Source organism: Dipodomys spectabilis, unplaced genomic scaffold (genome assembly GCF_019054845.1).
Source record: "Dipodomys spectabilis isolate Male_0828 unplaced genomic scaffold, ASM1905484v1 ptg000783l, whole genome shotgun sequence".
Classification (NCBI taxonomy): Eukaryota; Metazoa; Chordata; class Mammalia; order Rodentia; family Heteromyidae; genus Dipodomys; species Dipodomys spectabilis.
The window spans coordinates 3,719,233-3,737,500 of NW_024871460.1; the positions used below are offsets into that span (position 1 = coordinate 3,719,233).

The 18,268-nt window shown below is 45.2% G+C and overlaps 1 protein-coding gene across 1 annotated transcript in view; it reads left to right on the plus strand.

Moving 5' to 3' along the window:
• The first annotated feature begins 8,979 nt into the window (after nt 1–8,979).
• Derl1 (derlin 1) overlaps nt 8,980–18,268 on the plus strand; it is a 32,062-nt gene continuing 22,773 nt past the window's right edge. The window contains exon 1 of the mRNA XM_042672959.1: nt 8,980–9,325. Coding sequence (XP_042528893.1) covers nt 9,173–9,325 — 153 coding nt within the window. The 5' untranslated portion in view covers nt 8,980–9,172. The remainder of the gene's footprint in view (nt 9,326–18,268) is intronic.

An 18,268-nucleotide genomic window follows, 5' to 3' on the forward strand; every position in this document is an offset into this window, starting at 1 on the left:
ACGACTGACAACAAAAACCCAGCTATGACTTGTATGCTGTCTCAGCCTCCAAATACTGAGATCATAGGTGTGTGGATAACCATATTCAATTATAATTGTATTGAAATTCCTACCTAGGAATCTCACTAAACTAGGAAAGAGTTGGCTGCTTGAGACTAAAAGTTGTCACCATGAGGCTTAAACTCAGGACCTGGGCACTGTCCCTGAGCTTTTTTGCTTAAGGTTAGCCCTGCAACATGAGTCACAGCTCCATTTTTTGTTTTTTTTTTTTGTTTTTTTTTTTTTTAGTGGTTAAATAGAGCTAAGAGTCTCACCCAGGCTGGCTTCAAATTGCAATCCTCAGATCTCAGCCCTCTGAGTATGATTATATGCATGAGCCATCATTGCCTGGCTCAATCTCAGTCAAGCCAGTCTTTAAGGGGCTTGAAGGGCTTTGGAGAAAGGAAAGGAGGCCTAGTGAGGCTACAGGTGGTGCACAGACTTTGTCAGCTGGGGCCTGAGTCTTCTCCAGAATATTTCAATAGACTTGGAAAGGAGTTACAAATGCCCTCTGGGCTCTGTGAATCCTAAAATTTAGGATTTAGGGAAGAATCACTAAAGGATTAGGGAAGCTAGGCAAGATGGCACAGCACTTGGAGGCTGGGCAGGATTGTGAGTTGGGGGCCAGACTAGGACTCATGACATTTTTGTCTCATTAAACGGAAAACAAAACTGATTAAAGTGGGACTGGAAGAGGGATGGGGAGGATTTTAAACATGGGCAGTTTTGCCTCCTCAGCAATCCCCTTACAGATTCTCAACCCCATCACAAGAACTACACTGCCTTCTTATACTTATGGGCCAGGAATCTCAGCCAGCCACTCAGTTCAGTAGTTGAATGACTGGTCCAGAGATGGGGCGTGATTCAGCTAAGCCAATCAGGATGCTCCTGTGGAATTTTTAAGTGAAATATTGAAGAGAGTCTCAGTCCCTTCTGTCAGAATAGCTCCAATTTTCTCTTGATGGTGAGTGAACAGAGGATACAAGGAAAAGCATTAGAACAAAACAAACCCCATGGCAAGGGGACATTCTGGTAGCATTTATGTTCCATATTTGAATTGTCCAAAAGCTCAAATGACCTTTTCTTATTTTTGTCGGTCATAGGGCTTGAACTCTGGGCCTGGGCGCTGTCCCTCAGACCTTCAGCTCAAGGCTAGTGCTCTACCATTTGAGCCATAGCACCACTTCTGGTTTTCTGGTGGTTTTTTGGAGATAAGAGTCTCATGGACTTTCCTGCTCGGGCTAGCTTTGAACCATGATCCTCAGATCTCAGCCTCCTAAGTAGCTAGGATTACAGGCATGAGCCACCTGCCCTGGCGTCAAATGACCTTTTGTCTTCCCTATTTCTTGGTTACTTGAGCTAGAGTTTTGTCTTCTATTTCTAGAGTAAAAGAAATTTGAGGGGGGAAGAAAGAGCAAGGGGAGATTTCAGAAGGTAATGATACATAGGCTAGGTTGGAAGGATGAGGTAGTGGAAAGGAAGAAAACAGCATCTGCAGAAAGGCAGAAAGGAAACCAGCAGTACATACCTTTAATCCCAGCATTCAGAGGCTGAGGGAAGAAGATTGGAAATTCAAAGTCCCAGCCTACCTCACCTACCTCAGACTATTGTGAGACATTATCCAAACAAATTGCTTGGCACTGCAAAACTATCAATAACAATAATAGTAAAAAAAATTACCATTATTACTGTGTGGGTGAATGACAGAATAAAAGATAGGCATAAGTCAGAATATGAAAGAATACAGTATCCTTATTCTTAGGAGTTTGATCTTGTGATCAAATGGATTCTAGGGAAACTCAGAGACCTCTGATAGTAGTGGTGAAAATCACATATGAGTTGGAGGCTTGGGGTAGAATGAATGTTGCTAATGAGGCCAAAAGAGACAACAAGTTGATTGAGCCAGTCACTGTAGTAGGAATCCAGACAGGCAACAGCTGGATGATGAAAGTTTATTGACATGTTGTGTGGGAAAACTGACATTGCAACAGAAACAATTCTGTTTCATCAGTGGAGCAGAACTGGGTGTCACGCTGCTAAGGGATGCAAATGTAGGCAATGTTTTCCTTTTCCTAGATGACTCAGCTATGTGGCCCTGCAAGGAGGGGGCAAGAGACAGAAGCCACTGCAGGTGAACTGCAACACAGGGTACCCCACCCCCTCTTTAACATGAGTCAGAAAAAAAAATATCAAGGGGATGTGTTCCAAGCTCCTTAAATAAATATTCACGTCTCAGTGTTCTCATAAAACATACATGAAAGCAACCAAGGGCAGTGTTTCATGTCTAATCAAAAGGATGTGGCATCCACAGCTGAGATGTTACACTATCAGAGGAGGAATGTGAAGTTGATCTTGACAGCAAGTTCATGTCCATGTTCAATGAGAAAACTGCCAACATAGATCAGGGTTTCTAAAATGCCACCTGCAGACTAAAGGAAGGAGGAAATCAGAGCATGAAGCCCTGACAGAAGGGGCTGTGCCTGAAATCCCTCAGCTTTACAGCCTTTCCATGTGGAATTTGCAGGCACTGTCACGTGTAAAGCTGTCTTAGGAAGGACAGTCGAGAGCCATTTGTGCCTTAGCCTCACTGCATACTATTCCGTCTTACAGATGAAGCATGATTTTTATAATTTTCCCTAACTGTTGTTTGCTGGATTATTTGCAATGTTTATGCCCGGTAAATTAATTTCTAGTTGTACTATCATAGGCACTACTAGTACAAGTATGAGTAGATTGTGTAGGTGAAGCTTCAACTGTTATTACACTTTGCAAGTCCTCCCTGGAAAGAGGGCTAAGGGAGTCCAAGCTCGATGCCAAGAATACCAAATCATTAGCTTTGGTTTGTAGCCTCCTAATAACTTCTGGGTTTAGAAGACAAGCCATCAATCAAGCATGGCAGGACGCTAGTAAGCCATGAGTAAAATGCATCTAATTGCTGTAAGAGAGGAAGACAAACCTATTGAGCTAAGCATCTATTATCTAGTAAAGTATTCCAGGGCCACACCATCTTCAGGGTCCATTCTGAGAAGTATGGGGGGAAAAGGCCACAGATCCATCTAAGGGTGGTCAGCAGGAGGGTCATCCAGCGCCTAGCACCCCTTCTCAGGCAAACTACATGACATTTAGGGGTTCGTCCATCCCTCTCATTTTCTCTGTGGCCTTTACCAGCAGGAAAAAAGATCTTTTCCACGTATTTCTGTTATATGCATAGTGTTGTATTTGAGCAACACTTTTATCAACTTCCGTGTGTGTGTGTGTGTGTGTGTGTGTATGTGTGTGTGTGTGTGTGTGTGTGTGTGTGAGAGAGAGAGAGAGAGAGAGAGAGAGACAGAGACAGAGTACTGGGGCTTGAATTGAGGGCCTCTTGCTCTCATTTGGCTTTTTTGCTCAAGGTTGGCACTGTACCACTTGAGCCTCATCTCCACTTCCAACTTTATTTTATTTTATTTTTTGGGTCCGGTCGTGGGGCCTGAACTCTGGGCCTGGGCGCTGTCCCTCAGCTCTTCAGCTTAAGGCTAGCACTCTACCACTTGAGCCACAGCGCCACTTCCGGCTTTTTTCTTATGTGGTGCTGAGGAATCGAACCCAGGGCCTTGAGCATGCAAGGCAAGTTGCTCTACCACTGAGCCACCTTCCCAGCCCCTCCAACTTTATTTTTAATTTTTGTGCCAATCCTGGGGCTTGAACTCAGGTCACTCTCCTTTAGCTTTTTCCACTCTAGGCTGGCACTCTACCACTTGAGCCACATCTCCATTCTGACTTTTTGGTGGCTAATGGAGTGCCCTGTATGGTGGGTGCTAGGAGGATGTACCAATATTGGGGCTTGAGTTTAGGTCCTAGGCACTTTGCCTTAGCTTTTTCTGTTCAAGGCTGATGGTCTACTACTTGAAGTATGGCACCATATCTGACTTTTTGGTGGTTAATTGATTGGAGATCAAGGTCTCATGGTCTTTCCTGCGTAGGGTAGCCACAAACTGCAATCCTCAAATCTCAGTCTCCTAAGTAGCTAGGATTACAGTTGAGAGCCAGTTGGCACCTGGCTTTAGAAATTTTCTGGTGAAAAAAGAGAAAGATGGGTTAGTTTATGCACTGGGAAGGTTCTTTGATTTAACTTACAGGTCTTAGAAGCATGTTTCCATCTGCACAAAATCCTATGTAAAAAACACACAAGCTTCTGGGCTAGGATGTGACGCAATTAGTAAAAAAGGAGGGGAGGGGATGAGCATCACAAATATTTTCTTTTTTTTGGGGGGGGGGGTCGGTCATGGGGCCTGAACTCTGGACCTGATCACTGTCCTTCAGCTCTTCAGCTCAAGGGTAGTGCTCTACCACTTGAACCACCGCACCACTTCCAGCTTTTTCTGCTTATGTGGTGCTGAGGAATGGAACCCAGGGCCTCATGCATGCAAGGCAAGCATTCTACCACTGGGCCACCCTCCCAGCCCCCATGTTTCTTTTCTTTTCTTGTTCTTTTTCCATTCCTGGTGTTTGAACTCTGGGCCTGGGCCCTGTCCCTAAGCTTCTTCTAGATTTTTGTTTTTGTTTTATTTCATGGGGCTTGAACTCTGGGCTTGCTGGGCTTGGGCACTGTCCCTGCGCTCTTCAGCTCAAGGCGAGTGTTCTACCACTTAAGCTACAACACCACTGCTGGTTTTCTAGAAGTTTATTGGAGATAAGAGTCTCACCGAGTTTCCTGCCCAGGCTGGCTTTGAACCGCGATCCTCAGATCTCAGCCTCCTGAGTAGCTAGGATTACAGGCGTGAGCTACCATGCCAGGCCCCAAGCTTCTTATACTCCAGGCTAGTGCTCTACCACTTGAGCCATAGCACCACTTCCTGGCTTTTTCTGAGTAGTTTATTGGAGATAAGAGTCTCTCACAATCCTTAGATCTCAGCCTCCTGAGTAGTTAGGATTACAAGTGTGAGCCATTAGCACCTGGCAACTCACGTTTCTTAACTAGGAGTGACTGTACCTGCTTAGGACATTTGATTATGTCCACAGATATTTTTCAGTTGTCATAACTTGGGCAAGTGTGCTGCTATGATGGCCCAGGACATACAGGACAACTTTCTTTCTTTTTATTTTGGTCTGTCATGGGGCTTGAACTCTAGGCCTGGGCACTGTCCCTCAGCTCTTCTGCTCAAGCCAAACACTCTACCACTTGAGCCACAGTGCCACTTCCGGCCTTTTCTGTTTATGTGTGCTGAGGAATCGAACCCAGGGCCTTATGCATGAGAAGCAGGCACTCTACCTCTGAGCCGCCTTCCCAGCCCCCAGGACAACTTTCTAGAAGCAAAGAACAAACCAACCCAAAGTATAAACAGGGCAGGCCTAGGCTGAGAAATTCCCCGGGCAACCTCACACAGGCACCACTTGGCCTGTTTAATATGTATGCTTTCTCTTGCCAACACATTTCCCCCATATCGCTTTTGACAGCAAGTACAAGATATAAAATTCTCTCCGAGCTCTCTAAATGTGCGTTCAGCCTATTTGGATTGCTTTCAAACAAACATGTCAGATGTAGCATTCTGGCTCAAATGCCTTGCCAGTTGAGCATATGAACATTTGCACATCAAACAGCCATAATATTCTGTGACTAAACAAGGGTACACATCCAACTTCTACCCAAACATCTCAAATCACTTACTTCACGAAATCTTCTGGCTCCAGAGTGTTCTGGGTGTCTCTCTTTGCTCCTTTCTCCAGGCAAATCATTCTATTTCTCATGATGCTAAGGTTTCATTTGCTCTCTTTTTGCAAACAAGATCTTTATTCATTAGTTCAGTCATTGTTGACAGAGATACCACTGTGTAAAAGGGCTATTTGTTACTGGGCTACAGTAGTGAACAAAATGAAGTTGCCCTGAACTGAATATGCGTGCGTGCGTGCGTGTGTGCGTGTGTGTGTGTGTGTGTGTGTGTGTGTGTGTGTGTGTGTGTGTGTTGGTACTGGGGCTTGAATTTAGGGTCTTGAGCTCTTGTTTGGCTTTTTTTGCTCAAGGCTAATGCTATACCACTCAAGTCAAACCTCCACTTTCAGCTTTTTGCTGGTTAAGAGCTTCTTGGGGTTGGGTGCTGGTGGCTCACACTTGTAATCCTAGCTACTCAGGAGGCTGAGATTTGAGGATCATGGTTTGAAGCTAGCTGGGGCAGGAAAGTCTGTGAGACTCATCTCTAATTAACCACCAGAAAAGTGGAAGTGGTGCTATGGCTCAAACTTGTAGAGCATTAGCCTTGAGCAAAAATGCTCAGGCACAATGCCCAGGCCCTGAGTTCAAGCCCTATGACTGACAAAAAAGAAACAAAAAAAGTCTCTCAGATTTGTCTTCCTGGGCTGGCTTTGAACTTCAAGCCTCAGATCTCAGCCTTTGGCATAGGCACCCAGTGAGTTTGCTTTCTAGTTAAGAGAAACAAAGAAGAAAACAAGTAAAGACATTATGTTAGGTAATGAAAAGTAGGACAAATCTGTGCATAATAAAGAGGTAAGAATGATAGAGTGGGTGCATTTGAGGCATATTGTCTGGATGGCACAGAAGATCCAAAGAACAGTTATTAATAGTTCACTACATGGCGTGGGGGCTTGTATTCATTCCTTAGCGCTATCATAACAGAACATACTAAATGGCTTAAACAGAATTTCTCTCTTAGTTTGGAAGGCTAGAATTTCGAAATCAATGTTGGCAGGATAGGTTGCTACTTGAGAAACTAAGGGAGAGTCTGTTCTAGACAGTTTCTATAGTTGTTGGCAAGTACTGAAGTTCTTCAGTTTCTAGATGTTTCAGGGTGATGTCAGCTCCTGTCCTAACTTGGCCTTAGCCCCTATGTGTGTGTGTGTGTGTGTGTGTGTGTGTGTGTGTGTGTGTGTGTGTGTGTGTGCGCCAGCACTGGGGCTTGAACTCAGGACTTTATACTCCCATCGCCATTTCCCACTAAAGGCTAGTGATTTACCATTTGAGTTACACTTCTCCTCCAGCTTTCTTCAGGTTAATTGGAGACGAAAGTCTCATGGACTTTTCTGCCTGTGCTGTTTTTGAACCACGACCCTCAGATCTCAACCTACTAAGTAGCTAGGCTTGCAGGTGTGAGCCACCGGCACTCAGCTATGTATTTTTAATTTTTTTTTTTTTTTTTGTATTCCAGTCATTGAAAAGGTGCTAATTCTAATCCAATATGCTCTCAGCTTGACTTCATTACCTCTGCCAAGCGTATATCTGAAAAGAAAGTCTCATTCACAGGTACTGGGATATTGGTATGTTTGAGGCCCACAACTGTATTGTTTTGAGTTATCACAGTCACAATTGGCATTTAGGAGAGACCAGGGGTGCCAGGCAGACACATTTAAAAATGTAAAATGGGTCTGCACCTTGTGAGTTCATCTTTCTTGAAAATGGAAAGTCCTGTTTGTAATAGCTAAACTGTTTTACATTAATATTAATAGGGATTTAAAACACTAAATTTCTTTTTTTTGGGTCCGGTCGTGGGGCCTGAACTCTGGGTCTGGGCGCTGTCCCTCAGCTCTTCAGCTCAAGGCTAGCGCTCTACCACTTGAGCCACAGCGCCACTTCCAGCTTTTTTTCTTTTTGCTTATGTGGTGCTGAGGAATCAAACCCAGGGCCTCAGGCATGCAAGGCAAGCGCTCTACCACTGAGCCACCTTCCCAGCCCCCTAAATTTCTTTTTGAAATGCATTTTTTTTATTTAAAGAAGATTGCACTTCATCTGGGCACCAGTGGCTCACACCTATAATCCTAGCTCAGGAGGCTGAGAACTGAGGATCTTGGTTCAAAGCCAGCCCAGGCAAGAAACTCTGTGAGACTCTTACCTCCAACAAACCACTAGAAAACCAGGAGTGGCATTGTGGCTCAAGAGGTAGAGCGCTCTCCTTGAGCTGAAGGGCGCAGGGTTCAAGCCCAAGCCCAGAGTTCAAGCCCCACGACCGACAAAATGAAAAAAAATGCACTTAAAAAATACATGTTTAAGCATATGTATTCTTTGGTACCAGGAACTTGATGTAGGACCTTGTGCATGCCAAACAAGCACTCTGTATCTATGAATGTACTTTTACTTTTTCATCTTTCTCACATGAAATTTAGCAATATATCATATGTACTATTTTGTACTTTGCTTTGGATTGTTTACCAAGATATCTTGGAAATCACTTCCGAGGGTTCACAGAGGCTTCCTATTCTTTGTTTTCAGCTGCATGGTATTTCATGTACTATTGTTTACTCAATAGCTTTTATATGCTGCAATTCTATATCATGCAACATTAAATAACTGTGTTAGATTTTTCGTACAATATTTTATACTATTGAAAAGTTATTTTCAAGGTAAATTACAAAAGTTGACAGTGTGGGTAAGTATGTGTTGTTTCTATTCCTGTGAACCCCCCTCTTTTTTTTTTTTTCCAATCTGACAGGTGAGAAATAGCTCAGCGTTGTATTCTTATATAAATAACTCATTTCTTTTCCATACTTCTCCATCCCTACCCCGTTACTCTACCTTACCCCATGCACTTTTCCTTATTCTTTTCTCTGTCTCTCTCTTTAACGCCATTACTCATTTGCTTATCTATCCTCGTGAGCATGTGAGCTCCAGGAGAGAAGCCGATTTGTGTGGTCGGCTGCCGTATCTCCTGTATCTAGATCCCTGTCCCGCAAACGTTTGAGCAATGAGGGAGTCTTTCACACCTGCCTCTTTAAATACCTTTCCAGGGCTCACCGGACTCGGCCTTCCACGGGAGCGCTTGCCGTTGCCCCTGGCAACCCGCTTCCCACCAGTCCAGTTGTGGCCCCGCCCCACCCCTTCTGGCCCCGCCCCAAGGATGTTGAAACTCCGCTGCAACGGAAAAAAAAAAAAAAAAAAAAAGAAAACGGGCGCTATCTCTTTAAGCCGCGGGACTTCTGGTCACGTGGTCCTCCTTCCGCCGGAAGAGGAAGTTTCGCCGCCGACCGCCGCTGCCTCGCTTGTCCGAATTCGGTGGCGCCACGTCCGCCGGTCTCCGCCTTCTGCAGCGCAGCTTTGGCGGCTTCCGCCTCGACCTCTCCAGTCGCGGAGCCCGCCGCGCAGCGCGGGGAGCCGGTGCGGGCGGGCGGGCGGGCGGCGGGGCGCAGCGCGGCCACGTGAAGGGCGAAGATGTCGGACATCGGGGACTGGTTCAGGAGCATCCCCGCCATCACGCGCTACTGGTTCGCCGCCACCGTCGCGGTTCCCTTGGTCGGCAAGCTCGGCCTCATCAGCCCGGCCTACTTCTTCCTGTGGCCCGAAGCCTTCCTCTACCGCTTCCAGGTACCGGCCGGCGTCGGGCAGCGGCGCCCGCTGCGCCCGCGGCGGCCGAGCCGGGCCGGCAGGTGGCGGGCGCGCCGCGGCTGGCAGGGCGTGCAGCCCGACGGGGTCCAGCAGTTGCGGGGCGGGCTCCGCTCCGGAGGGTCCCGGGGGCGGGGCGGGGCGGGGCGGGGGCCGGGGTCTGGAGCCGAGGCCGGGGGTACCTGCAGCTGTGGGCCGGGCCTGCCGGCAGGGGCCTGGCGCGGCTGCCCGCCTCCCGCACTCACCGAGCGGTCGGGGAGGGTTGTCATTCGTGGGTCGCTGGTGATTCGCATGTTGGGTCCACTTGGAGCGGAGCCCAGGGACCTCCCTCTGTCATCCATGTGGGCGCTGTGGTGCCATCTCGGGCAGAGGTGGTCCACTGGACCGACTTCTGGGTGGTTTTCATGTCAATGGAGTCTTTCCTTACCGTCCTACAGGAGGGGTTTAGACAGACTGAGCGTCTGTCTCTGCGTTACTCTCCATCTCTACTCCTATCTGGCCTGTAGTAATTGACTTATACGAGGGATGGAGTAAAGGGTAAATTGCTTCAGAAATGGAAGACCTGATTAGTCTCTTAAGCGTGAAGGAAAACAGCTCAGAAGATCATTCTTGGCAAGAGACGTTAGCTTTCTGGAGGTCGTCTTTAATCCACTGGATTCTGTGATTAAAACCGTAACCAGTTGGCAGGTCAGATTCCCAGAAGTGATAGTAATTCCAGCATTACTTAGCCTGTGGATTACACACTGTTGTCCTCCTCCCCTCCTCCCTGGTGTTAATTTCGTATTCTCCTTTGCTGGTTGTTCTCGTTGTCCTGATTTAAATGGTTGAATGTGTTCCAGAGGAGTTATAATAAGACCTCATCTCATTCAGCTGCATGGCTTTAAAACTCGATATCAACAGAAGACTGATCACTTAACAAATATAATATAGATGTCTTCCTGATTTTCAGAGTTGTATATCCATCAGATTTCTGGAAATTGACACTCGGCTGACTAGCAACATCTCAAGTCAATGTGGCCAAACCATCCTCTTTTCCCCCTTTGCCCTAGAAGTAAATTAGAAGCTCCATCACTGGAGAAGCTTAAACTCACAGTCATGAAGTCATTCTTGACTGTTTTTAGGAATGGAGTGGGTATGGTTTGTGACTCTTTAGACAGGGTTTGTTTCTGTATCCCAGACTTGCTTGGACCTCATGATCCTCTTCCTTTTCCCTCTCAAGTGCTGGGATTACAGGCATGCACCAACATGCTAGAGTAGGCTTTTGTTTTATTTTTGACACAAGGCCCTAGGGATGTGCTACCATGTCCAGCTTAGACTTCTTTTTCTCTCACACCTCAAATCCCTCTCCCCCGCTTTTTTTCCTGCCCATCCTAACTTGAATTCTGGTCCTGGGTGCTGTCCCTGAGCTTTTGCTCAAGGCTAACCCTCTTCCTCTTGAGCCACAGCATCACTTTGGCTTTTTTGAGTAGTTTATTAGAGAGTAGAGTCTTACAGACTTTCCTATCCAGCTGGCTTCCAACTGGGATCCTCAGATTTCAGCCTCCTGAGTAGCTAGGATTACAGGTGTCAGCCTCCTGCAGGCAGCTACACCTCACAATCTTATCAGAATATCCTGCTGCTATCAACTCTACCTTAAATGTAGCCAGAATGCAAATCCTTCTCACTCTCCATTGCAAGCCATTTTCATTTTATCTATATATGTTTCAGTCTACTCTGGACAGTTAGAGTGATTTTTTTTTTTTAAAAAGCATAAATTATGTCCTGTGAGTTTGCCTAGACTTTATAATGTCTTTTCAACTCACCCAGTTGAGAGCACATTGAAATCCACTGAAAAGATCACCTGTTCTAAGCCCCTAACTGGATCCCTCTTCAGATTTTGACATACTCATTTGCCTCTCATATTCTTCAGGTCTCTGTCCGGATGCTATCTTGTTGGCAGAAGCCTTCTCTGATAATCCTACATAAAATAGTACCCTTTCTTCACTCCATCTTCTTTACCTTTAATTTTTCTTGTACATGCCTTTTCTTTTTGGCCAGTTTGAACTCAGGCTCTAGGCCCTGTCCCTGAGCCTCTTTGTGCTCAAGACTGACACTCTACCACTTGAGACACAACACCACTCTCATTGGAGATGAGTCTCATGGACTTTCCTGCCCGGGCTGGCTTTGAACCATGATCCTCAGATCTCAGCCTCCTGAGTAGCTAGGATTATATATGTGAGCCACAGGTACCTGGCCATGCCTTGATTTTTTTTTTTTTTGCCAGTCATGGGGCCTGAACTCTGGGCTTGAGTGCTGTTCTTCAGCTCAAGGCTAGCACTCTACCACTTGGGCCACAGTGCCACATCTGGCTTTTTCTGCTTATGTTGCTGAGGAATCGAACCCAGGGCCTCATGCATGCAAGGCAAGCACTCTATCACTGAGCCACCTTCCTAGCCCCTGGTTTTTGTTAGTCTGCTTCTCTTCAGCATGAGGTTCCATGACAACCAGATCTTTCTATCTTGTCTACTACTGTCTTTATTAAAGTAGTGCTTGGTGCATAGCAGGTATTTATATATGGGAAATAGTTGTGCACTTTTCTTTTTGCAAGTAGAGCTATAATAATGATTGAGCTATATTAGTGAATAAGACAGAAAACATTCTTGCTTCGATGGAAAAACAAATAGCAGAAAGGCATGCGTTGGAGAGTGTAATATTTGAGAGTGTTCCAAAGAATGTCTTTTGTTAGAGGGGGTTTTGGACACAGTCTTCCAGATAGAAGGAATAGTAAGTGAAAGGCTTAGAGGCAGGACCTCAGACTAGACAGAAAACTCTGTGGCTGGTCCAGGGTAAGGATTGCTAGAGGAGGACAGGGAGTTAGCCAGGGTAAAGTGAAGGTGGCAGAGTCTGTTAGGAGTAAATCATAGAGGCCTTTGTGGGTCATGTTAAGGCTTGGACTTTACTGTTTTTTTTTTGTTTGGTAGTGAAGTAGAGATAAGTCTCATGGACTTTCCTGCTCAGGCTGGCTTCAAACCACTGTCCTCAGATCTCAGCCTCCTGAGATACTGGGATTACAGGTATGAGCCACTTGTGCCCGGCAACTTTACTAATTTTTTTTTTTTTTTTGGATCCGGTTGTGGGGCCTGAACTCTGGGCCTGGGCGCTGTCCCTCAGCTCTTCAGCTCAAGGCTAGCGCTCTACCACTTGAGCCACAGCGCCACTTCTGGCTTTTTCTGCTTATGTGGTGCTGAGGAATCGAACCCAGGGCCTCATGCAATGCAAGACAAGCACTCTACCACTGAGCCACCTTCCCAGCCCTGTTGAGCATTTTTTTTTTGTGCTGGTCCTGGGGCTTGAACTCTGAGCATGAGCACTATCCCTTAGCTTTTACACTCAAGGCTGGCATTCTGCCATCAAGCCACAACTCCATTTCCAGCTTTTTGGTGATTAATTGGAGATAAAAGCGTCATGATGGGCTTTGGGTGGCTCTGGTTGGCTTTGAACCATGATCTCCAGATCTCAGCCCCCTGAGTAGCTAGGATTACACTGTTGCCTGGCTCACTGTTAAGTCTAAGGTGCTTTTTAGGTATTCGGTGGAGATGTCAAACAGGCAGTTTATGTCAGAATAGGACTGTAGAGCACAGCAAAAATGGCTTACTGTTCTGTTTTTTTTTTTTTTTGTCAATCGTGGGGCTTGAACTCTGGGCCTGGGTGCTGTCCCTCAGCTCTTCAGCTCAAGGCGAGTGCTCTACCACTTGAGCCACAGCGCCACTTCCGGTTTTCTAGTGGTTTATTGGAGATTAGAGTCTCACGGACTTTCCTTGCCCAGGCTGACTTTGAACTGTGATCCTCGGCTCTCAGCCTCCTGAGAAGCTGGGATTACAGGTGTAAGCCACCGGTGCTTGGCTGTTTCCTGTTATTTATCTTAGTAAATATGTGCTGGCACAGTGTATGTTGTGCCCTTGGTGTCGGGTAATGGTGTGCATAGGGAGCAGTGGTTATATTGTTTTGTGAGAAAGACTTGAGCAAAATTTGCTCTTCAACTCTTGCAAAATCTTACTGTGTTGTCAGATTAGTAGAATAGTTGACCAAAAAGAACAGGGGAGGGGAAGCCCTCCTCCTGTTCCCTCCCCTTCCCTCCTGTCCCCTCCCCTCTTTCCTTCTCTCTCTCTCATTTTGTCAGTTGTGGGGTTTGAACTCAGGGACTGGATGCTGTCTCTGAGCTCTTTTGCTTAAGGCTAGTGTGCTCTACCACTTTGAGCCACAGCTCCATTTCCAGTTTTTGATTGGTTAATTGGAGATAAGAGTCTCATAGGGACTTTTCAGCCTGGGCTGGCTTCAAACTGTGATCCTCAAATCTCTGCCTTCTGAGTAGCTAGGATTATAGATGTGAGCCATTGGTGCCTGGCATGGAAAAACTTTATAATAGCTGCAGGTATATAATGTTAGCACTGGGGAACCTGCTGGGTACCAGTAGCTCACATCTATAATCCTAGCTATTCAGGAGGCTGATATCTGAAGATAGAGGTTTGTAGCTATCCCAAACTGATACATCCTTAAGATTGTTATCTTCAGTTAACTAGCAAAATGTTGGAAGAAGTGATGTAGCTCTAGTGGTACAGTGCCAGTCATGAGGGGAGGAGGGGGAAAGCTGAACAAGAGCATGAGGCCCTGAGTTCAAGCCCTGCCACTGGCACATATGAAAAAAGGGGAACTGATTAGAAAGAATCATCATTCATGTTCCACCTCCCATAGTATTCCATCTTCCTCACATTGGTTCTACCAGGCTTGTTACCTGGAGAAGCAGCTGGCAGGAGGCAGGCCAGTGCACTGACTGCCCATATGTGGAAAAACTCCTAACTATACCTTGCCTCTGTTTCCTGTGACTTCAATTCTGGTCCGCTCTGGGCAAGTTGAGCTCTCATCCCACCTGGAGGAATTCATTTACAAATTACGTTGTGGAGGAAAATCTGCATCATGTAAGGACTATGTGGTATGCTTTCTCAATTTCTGCAAGGAAAGTAACTGCAAGGAACTTTTCCTTGGAAGTTTGATCTATAACAGCTTAAAAAAATGAGCAAGTAAGTTATTTTTTTCCTTATCAAAACTTGTTACATGCCTGCCCACTGTTCCCTCTCTATTCTCAGATCCTCAGTCTCCTAGTTCTTACACCCAAAAAGTTTACAGTGATGCAACATCTTCATATTGGTCCCTGGTTACAAGAGAGGTGGCAGTTTCCTGCTCTCCTAGTGTTTTCTGAGATTGTGTTTCCTGTACTTGCCTGCACTGGGGTATTCATCTCTCTGAACAAGATAACATATCATCTTAATATCTGTGCTTCTCCATATACTATCTCATTCAATTCCCAAAATCTTCAGATCAGTGTTAGTCCATTTTATAGACAATTGCAGTTTTTCTATTTCAGTGAGTCAAAGACAGATCTTAAGTTGTGTGGTTTAAGTCTTCTGCTAAATATCTACCCCCCCAAAAAAAAAAAAATTAGCCAACATTTTGGAAGATGATCTCTTTTAATCAGGGATAGCAAATTATTTTTTCTTTCCTGCTAGAGTAGAAATCATAGAATTTCAATAATGTTTTCACTAGTTCTGTGCCCCTTAAGGCAAGTTATTTATCTGTTCTAAGCCTCAATATATTTCTCTAAAAATGAGGATAATATAAAACCATATTAACTCTTAACAATTTATTTATTTATTTTGGCTCTGGTCATGGGGCCTGAACTCTGGGCCTGGGCGCTGTCCCTCAGCTCTTCAGCTCAAGGCTAGCGCTCTACCACTTGAGCCACAGCGCCACCTCTGGCTTTTTTCTTTTTGCTTATTGGTGCTGAGGAATCGAACCCAGGGCCTCAGGCATGCAAGGCAAGCACTTTACCACTGAGCCACCTTCCCAGCCTAACTCTTATCAATTTAATGCAGGTTTTTTTTGTGGGGGTGGGGAGGGAGAAGTAGAAATTGCATTAAATGAGTAAGCTAATTGTGAGACAACATTCTCATTTCAAAAACCACAAAAACAAGTACCTTCAAATTAGGAAGTATGTTATCTTCTTCATACCTCTATGAGCTAGAACACAAGGAACAGAGTGCCTAGTAAATAGTTTTGATAGGCAGGCTATAAAAAAATAGTTTCCTGCCAGGCACTGGTGTCTCACACCTATAATCCTAACTACTCAGGAGGCTGAGTTCTTAGGATATGGTTCAAAGCCGTCTGGGGCAGGAAAGTCTAAGAGACTCCTATGTTCAGTTAACTACCAGAAAACCAAGAATGGAGCTGTGGCTCAAAGTGGTAGAGTGTTAGCTTTGAGCAAAGAGCTCAGGGACAGCACCCAGGCCCCCAGTTCAAGCCCCATGACCAACCCCACCCCCCAAAAAGTTTCCTGTTTTTATTTACCAGTCAGTAGTAATTTAAGCCTTACTATCTTCTCTTCATGGTTAGTAAGATTCCTTTTTATGAGAAAGGCTTTTGCTGTATAGCCCGGTGGCCTAAACCCACAACCCTTTGCTTCAGCTTGCTGAGTGCTGGATTATTAAAGCATGAATATGCTTTTCCTTGGATGATCACATTTAACCTAATGACTGCAACCCTAGCAGGCTGATTTATGAGTATTTGAGGACAAAGAGACTTTCACATGTAATTGGAGAAAGAATGAATTTGAGCTGTGAGCTGAGCAATGTAGTAACAGGAGGGTTTGGACTTAAAGTCCTAGTGGCTAGCATTTTAGCATGGACAGTTTAAAGTCCTTCCTCACCAGTCTTGTCCGTATGAGACATTGCTGACTTCTTTTGTAGTAAGGCTACCTGATATATCCTTAACTTTTTGTTGTATCATGTATTTCCTGTATATATTGTATTGTACTACAATGTAGTATTATACTATATTATATGTAATGGAACAAAATATGTATATATTTATATATTTTGTTGTACTACAATGCAATAAATATATACAATGCAATGAAATATATACAGGAAAGTATATAGTTATAGCTAGTATATATAGTATATATTTTCAAAAATGTAATAGCAAGCATTTAGCTCAAGCAACAGGACTTTACCAGCTCTGTTAAAACTCCCTTTTGCTCCCTCTGGTCACTACTTTCTTTCTTTGAGACAGGGACTCATAATTCAAACTGTCCTGCAATTCCTGTTCCTCCTGCCTTTATTTCCTAAGTGCTAGATTACAGGCATGTGTTAGCAAGCCCAGCAAGTGTTATACTTTCTATAAATGGAATTGCACAGTGTGTGGACTTAGGTCTAATTTCTTTTTTTTTTTTTTTGGGTCCGGTCGTGGGGCCTGAACTCTGGGCCTGGGCGCTGTCCCTCAGCTCTTCAGCTCAAGGCTAGCGCTCTACCACTTGAGTCACAGTGCCACTTCCAGCTTTTTTCTTTTTGCTTATGTGGTGCTGAGGAATTGAACCCAGGGCCTCAGGCATGCAAGGCAAGCGCTCTACCATTGAGCCACCTTCCCAGCCCCAGGTCTAGTTTCTTTTATCAACTGTGTAGGAGAATCACAGTCACCTGTGGAGTGCTGATCTTCATTATTCCTCTGTGTGAATATATCATGATTTATATATACTCTATAATGGATCTTCTGTATATATGCAGTGGGCTGTTTTAAATAGTGCTACCATGAGCGTTCTCGCGTCTTAATTAACATAGGTACAGGTTTGCTTTTTTGTGCAGTTGATAATGAATGCTTCCTCCCTTTTTCTTTCTCTCTCTGTTTGTGCTGGTCCTGGGACTCAGGGCCTGGGTGCTGTCTCTGAGCTTTTTTGCTCATGGCTAGCGCTCTGCTACTTGAGCCACAGTTCCACTTCAAGCTTTTGTTAATTGGAAATAAGAGTCTCAGGGAATTTCCTGCCTGGCTGGCTTTGAACTATGAGCTTCAGATCTCACCCTCCTGAGTAGGATTATAGATATGAGCCACCAGCACCTTGCCTCTGTGTGTGTGTGTGTGTGTGTGTGTGTGTGTGTGTGCGCGTGTGCGCGCGTGTGCGCGCACGCCTGCCCACCCAACTGGGGTTTGAACGCAGAGACTTAGCTTTTTTGTCGGTTGTGGGGCTTGAATTCTGGGCTTGGGCACTATCCCCCAGCTCTTCAGCTCAAGGCTAGTGCTCTACCACTTGAGCCAAAGTGCCACTTCCGGTTTTCTGAGTGGTTTACTGGAGATGAGAATCTCACAGCCTTTCCTGCGTGGGCTGGCTTTGGCATTGAACCATGATCCTCAGATCTCAACCTCCTGAGTAGCTAGGACTACTCAGTCCTAGCTACTCAGAGTGTGAACCACTCGCGCCCACCTGCCTTTCATTCTTAAAAGTGAATTTAAAGGACCTTTTCTTGGGCGTGGTCTTTAAGAAAAACATTAGTAAATTAGTGTGCTACTGTAACTCAGACTTATTTATAGGTCCTGATTCAAGAGAGGGATTTAATAGATGATGGTGTTAAATGAAGGGGTAGGACACAGGTTACTAACAGTGTTTGGTGTACAGGAACCCATCATTTTCTTGCTTGGTAACCCATGGGGACTTCCCCTTCCTCCCCTCCTCCCCCTTCTCATCATCATCACCCCCCCCCCCCCCACTTAAACTCATATCTGATGATCTGATCATTTTGCTCATTGGCTAGCACTTTGCCACCTGAGCCATGCCTCTGACCCTAGATTCTTAATTTTAAGCTAACTGATCCTTTTGACTCAGACAAGTCTTTAAGGCTTTTCATGCTTTTAAAAAAAACAACAAACCAACAACCCACTTTAGACTCTGGATAGCATTATCTCAATGTAGATGAGTATGTGGGAGATTTTTAAATGGCCACAGTCCATGCTAACAAGTTGTTAGGCTAGTAACTAAAGAATAATACATCTTTTTGAAGGAGTTATGTGCAAAGAACATGTGGGCCACTGTGCTCATTAAGTAGGGCAGTCTGGGTGGATCAT